The following is a 5983-nucleotide window of genomic DNA, read 5'->3' as shown; positions in this document are numbered from 1 at the left end:
CCTTGAAACATGCAATTACTTGCAACCATTATCCCCAATCATGGCAGTTGCAAGGAGGTTGGATTGGTGCGGTTGAACTTGTTGCAAGGTGTTGCGATTACTACTAGTTGCATTGGTGCGGTTTGGCCTTAAAACACAATTTTATGAATTAGACTGGAGCACCGAGTCGGTAGGTAACGATGGAAGTTGCAGATCCATGTAACTACAAATTGTCATAGCTTAGATTAGAAAAATAATTTCACTTATGAACTCATTGAACTCCACTGACAGCAAAGCTATGTCATTGTTCCAGTTTTGCGGTGAATGCAGCCACTTTATCTGCCAACTTAAATACAGTTGCCACTCAGCCCTGAAGTAACAGTTTAAATATGTAGCACAGGTAAGCACGTTTTTGCGACCCATTCCTTGGCAGTGACGTACATAAACATGTAATCGCGTCACCAATCTTCTAGATGTAGATTCGGATACCTGATTTCTATGGTCGCTGCCTGTTGCTGGCCAAAGCCGAGCCCTTAGCATGGGACCAACCTATCCAGAATGGAGAATGGTGAATCTGATTGGCTCTCTGCATGGTACCCAAGCAGGAGATCTGATGATGATAAAGTCTGCATGATAAGAATCCTGGCCTGAACAGGTGAAATGGGCATATACTGGTATAACTGATATAACTGGCTCTGATTTTAGTAACAACACCCTAATTACCCTACAATTATCCAAGTCATAATAACAATTTGGGCCTAACCTAAAAAAGTGTTATTCTCATGATATGAACAAAAGGGCACTTTTATCTTATCTGTCTGGGGCACTTTGATCTGTGGCAGATCAAATGTCTGATGATGGTGACATGTATAGGCAGTACCTATATATGCTCAAGCTAGATGTTGATGTTCAAATGTATTTGTCGACTGAATTTCCCAGAATTCCATTATCAAGCTGCTGACAAACCCATGTTTTACTCGATTGAGCTTGCCCTGTAGTATAGATAGTCCTGGTCAAATATTGCTCCAATACAAATGATAGCTGCTAAGACATTTTACCTAGGCTACAATGTAGCCTGACAGCGTGTCACAGGTTCGAGTCCTAATCCCGACTGCCTTTGCTCAAAGTTTGCTGCATGTCACTCCCCATCTCTCTAGGCTACAATGTAGCCTGACAGCATGTCGCAGGTTCAAGTCCCGATCCAGACGGCCTTTGCTGCTTGTCAGCGTACTGTCCTATCTATAATAAAGGAATAAAAGCCCCCAAAATAATCTAAAAATCTAAAAAAAAATGTTTTTTCTTAATATCAATACATTGCTGTATTGAAATTCAGACGTTTTCAAAATGCAAAGATTTTCTAGATAATGTAAAAAATATATTAATAATTGTGAAAATATCAGATCTACAAGCTCACAACACATTGTTATACAGTTTGTTGTGAGCTTGTAGATCAGCTATTTTTGGAATATTTGAAACAGGGTTTAATTCATTATATACTTGGAGTCAAAAGTACCCTATAACATTTATCTTTGAAATGTCAAGGAGTGAAAGTTTATAGCATTGTAAATACTAATTGTCTGCCTCTGTGGACTAAGGTGCAACAAATGTCTGGTGTAATTGAGAAACAGACTATAGGACAACGTTTGAACTGAGTTTAGTTGACTTGTCTTCGAGAGACATACTGTATGTTGAAAGTGTTGTTCAAAGAATTATGCATTTTGATTTCCTCTGAGAGATAGAGATTGATCCCCATGATCCCATGCTCAATTAAATATAGTTTCTAAAGCTCATGGCATTTAAAGACTATAGCTATTTAAGAACAGTCATGTGGAGGATGACTGATACAGACGGCAGGAATTCACAGAACAATGGCTTCAGTCATTCGTTTTCTTTCTTTGGTGGTATACAAACATCTTGAACTTTCTCTCAAGCGAGAATAATACACAGGTTGCAAACAGACAAAATATCAGTCAAGAAATGTCTGAATCATCCATTCAGGACCGTGTATGAAACTCCAGTCTGACCATGTATGAAGTTCCATCATTTAAATTCAAATATGTAGACATTGTGAATTAAGAATGGCATATGTCACATCAATTTGTAATCAAATCCTGTATATAGGGCTATCTATCTATATATATATATATATATATATAGGGGACAAAACACAAGAAAGATACAACACACTCTCCTTCCCTTCTAACTCGTTATTAACCCGGTCGATGCCAAACTTTACACACACTCCCTCGATGCCAACGATGAGCCCCACATTTTCCAGAACGGCCTGTTATTGTGCCACCATGAGGCAGCTTTTCACCTTTTAAAAAACAAAATATGTTACACCACGCATCCCCGGGTTCCAACTTTGGGTCGTAACAGATGTGCTGAAGAAATGCAAGGGCATACAGGTCCGCCAACACCCAACAAAAAAAGGAGTAAAATTGTGACAAGAAAAATGGTACTTCATGGCAAGTATGTTAACGGTGCCGGAGATTAGCTGGTAACAGACGGACGGACACACGGACGGAGTGCAAAACATACTCTCCCCATGCCTTCGGCTGGTGGAGACAAAAAGCAGGGAGGAAAAAGGAAAGGATAATCATGGTTGCATAAAAAACAGGGATAGTGATTTATTAATAAACGTAAAAATGTAAACAAATAAACAAGTCCTTTAATCTAACATAAATAATATACAGCAATGGATACACAGTATAAATGAAAACAACCTACTGAGGACGTAATTGAAAATATATCACACATAATTATACGAAAATGTCCATAACTTTTTCTGCAATGTTTCCGGCAGTGCAGGCCGGCCTCTCATTCTGTGAAAAAACACATATAACTAGAAAAAGTGCCCTTCTGGGCACAGGTCTCCACCAGGATAGGAATGTAGGACATTGCAGCTTGCCTTCATCTGGTGGTTGGATAAAAGGGCAACAAAAGTAAATAATAGAAAATGTGTTTTACATATGTCGGCCTCCTGGTGGCGCTATAAAGAGCAGATGTGAAAAATTCCAGGCAAAGGTTCTTCCTTGGCCTCTAGGGAGTTGGCATACAAAGTTATCCACAGATCCGTGCAGTTAGAGGTAAAAACACTTTTCGGCCAGTTATAGCGCCACCTTGAGGCTGAGTTGAAATTGTTCATGTGGCATTTCGTCCTCGGCCTAGTGGGAATGTGCGTGCACAATTTCACGGAAATCACGCCATGTGTTCATGATTTGCAGCATTTTGTTTGAAACTGAGCACTCCTGTGAACTTTGGAAGCCAATCTTAACCAATCAGGATGGAGTCTGAGAAATCTGAAAGACCGGTTTCGTTGAATGGCTCTAGAGAGACTGTGTACCAATTTGCGTGATGTTTGGACAAAATCTGTAGGTGTACTGTGCAAAAACTTGTTTTGCACAAAACGGCCTCCTGGTGGCGCTATATGTTCTGGAAAGTTTGGGGCAGAGGTTCATCGTTGGCATCCAGGGAGTGTGTGTGCAAAATTTGGCATCGACCAGGTTAACGGTGGCCGAGATTAGCTGCTCACGGACACACACACACACACACACACGGACGGACGGACGGACGGACGGAGTGCAAAACATACTCTCCCCCCATGCCTTCGGCCTGGTGGAGACAAAAAGTATGTCATGACATCACAGGTCCTCTCAAATTTTGGGTGACTGGCTCCCTGACTATAATGCTAAAGTAAACTTAAAACAAACTAGGCCAATTTGTGCCCTAGGCAAGCTTTCTTTTGACTGAATATGGTACATCTTTTAAATCGTCTAGGCAGCCACAAATCTTTGGCCCACCAAGGTAAAGTTCAGATTTTGAATAAAGTTCAGGTCTCTCCTGCACAGTTTGTATTATTTTTGCACTTTATCTCAAAAGTATTGTTTGTAGAACTTTTTAAATATCCCTTTCATATTGCCAAATTAAATATGTAATATAACGGGGATTTCGTGAGGGCTGTGGCTCATATGGAGCTCATAACCTACATTAGGGGTGGGCAACCTTTTATAGCACAAAATACTTTGCCGTTTTCCTAGGATGGTGAGATCTATAGCACTATTTCCAGACAGTGAAAACCACTGGTGCTTTTTGTATCAACCAAAATGCCCCTTGGGACCAAACTTTCAATTTGAAAACATGATTGCTCATTTCTTACTGCTCCATTATTAGTCAGATTATCATGGTTCAAGAGGGTAACTCAACATAATGAACAGGAGAGTGTAAATATTTTTATTTACACATGCTTTCATGCTGCCTTGTGTTTATAATGAGCTCTAATAACCAATAACTATATTGATTCCAGAATGGAAAAATTTACATTTATACACTGTAAAATCCTCAGTGTTATCCATTTCTAACTTTGAATGTGTACAAAGTTCAGGACAGGTCCATTTTCTTATTTCTGTACTCTCAGAGTATGATTTTACTGTGTACTGTGTGACTATGACATAGGGACTTGAAACAGGAGATGCTTGTTGAAATCTATCTGTCTTCTCTGATATTTCCTGTTTCAGGTGCATTTCTGATTCCCTACCTTACAATGCTGTTCTTGTGTGGCATCCCTCTGCTCTTCCTGGAGTTTACTATTGGGCAGTATACCCGTTTAGGACCCGTACATGCCCTTGAGAAAGTCTGTCCCTTGTTAAAAGGTGAGTAACATTATAGAAAATGGTTTCCCACATGCACGGAGAGCAATCATCTGAATGACTTTGGTTTTTAATATAGAAATGCATTCACAATAAAATAAAATAAAGCATAGAGTTGATATCATTCTGAGAAAGTACAAATTGTAAACATTTGTACACTCTCAGACAGTGTTGACTCTGTTTTGTATATTAGTTGATCGGAAACAGTCCTGAAAAGAGGAAAGGGTCTAGTATAGAGTGGCTACATATGCACAAAGCCTGGCACATGATGACATGAATTACTATGTCAAACATGATTAGCCATGAGCTCAATCTTGTACAGCAAACAGGTTCCTGTGTCTGTGACAAAAATGTAATTAAATGCAATACCCATTCCACAGGGCATGAACAATTTGGACCCACTTCAAACAACCAAAATAAATAATATAAGTACAGAGATTGTTTTGTTGACATTGATCACAGAGAGAGATGTAGATTAATTATTTATTTATTTTCAGTTTTATTAATTCTGTGTTCATCCAATTAATATAATCTCCTGCTTATTTAAGCTTTGAGTTACAGTAGTTACTATTTTAAGCAACAACTTCATAATATACTATACACAATAATTGTTGTATGACTGTAAGATTGGGTAGTTGTTGTTTTTTTGTTTCATGAAACAGTTGTGTAAGACAAAACTTACACAACTGAACACAGTTCAAACACAACTATAATTATGTATAGTATTCTATCTTGTATTATGTTTATTTGTCAATGTATTGGCCTGTAATATTGTCTTAAACAAAGGTGTATGTGTGTGTGTGTGTGTGTGTGTGTGTGTGTGTGTGTGTGTGTGTGTGTGTGTGTGTGTGTGTGTGCGTGCGCGCGTGCGCGCGCGCGTACGTGTGTACGTGCGTTTAACTGATTGTTAATGTTCTTTTTTACTTAATAAAATTGCTTTACAAACACAGTTGATGGCTGAGAACTTGCTAACAAATTCAGAGTCAATGCCAGAATTGGATTGAATTAATTTATGTATTAAATGTATTGTATGTATTAAGCTAATTTCACATAAATAGTGGGAATTTATCAATAATATTTTACATACACTCTAATCAATTTCTGTTCAAAAGCAAGAGCCCAGCCATCAACAGTCACCTCTTCTGGGTCTGATTTGCAAAGGCTTTTCTGTGTCCTGTTCTAACTTACGGCTTTTCTCCATAGTTTTTTATCTCCTCAAAGACAGAGATAGTCTACCCGGTCAAAACATATGGGCCATCACTTGATTTATCGCTCATTTCTACCTGGTTAATGCTCTGTGCTAAGAGAGGGGCAAAAGCAGGTAGTTCTCTCTACATATTCTTCTGCTTGATAAT

The 5983-nt window shown here is 38.8% G+C and overlaps 1 protein-coding gene across 2 annotated transcripts in view; it reads left to right on the top strand.

Annotated features, from left to right (window-relative positions):
* Positions 1 to 5983, top strand: part of LOC310872723 (sodium- and chloride-dependent GABA transporter ine) — a 33656-nt gene that overhangs the window by 3116 nt on the left and 24557 nt on the right. For both annotated transcript variants that reach the window (XM_083784778.1, XM_083784777.1), the window contains exon 2: positions 4497 to 4631. In XM_083784778.1, coding sequence (XP_083640904.1) covers positions 4497 to 4631 — 135 coding nt within the window. The remainder of the gene's footprint in view (positions 1 to 4496; positions 4632 to 5983) is intronic.

Source organism: Protomyctophum parallelum (assembly GCF_964188405.1).
Source record: "Protomyctophum parallelum genome assembly, chromosome: 15".
Lineage (NCBI taxonomy): Eukaryota > Metazoa > Chordata > Actinopteri > Myctophiformes > Myctophidae > Protomyctophum > Protomyctophum parallelum.
This window is presented reverse-complemented; position numbering and strand designations above follow the sequence as displayed.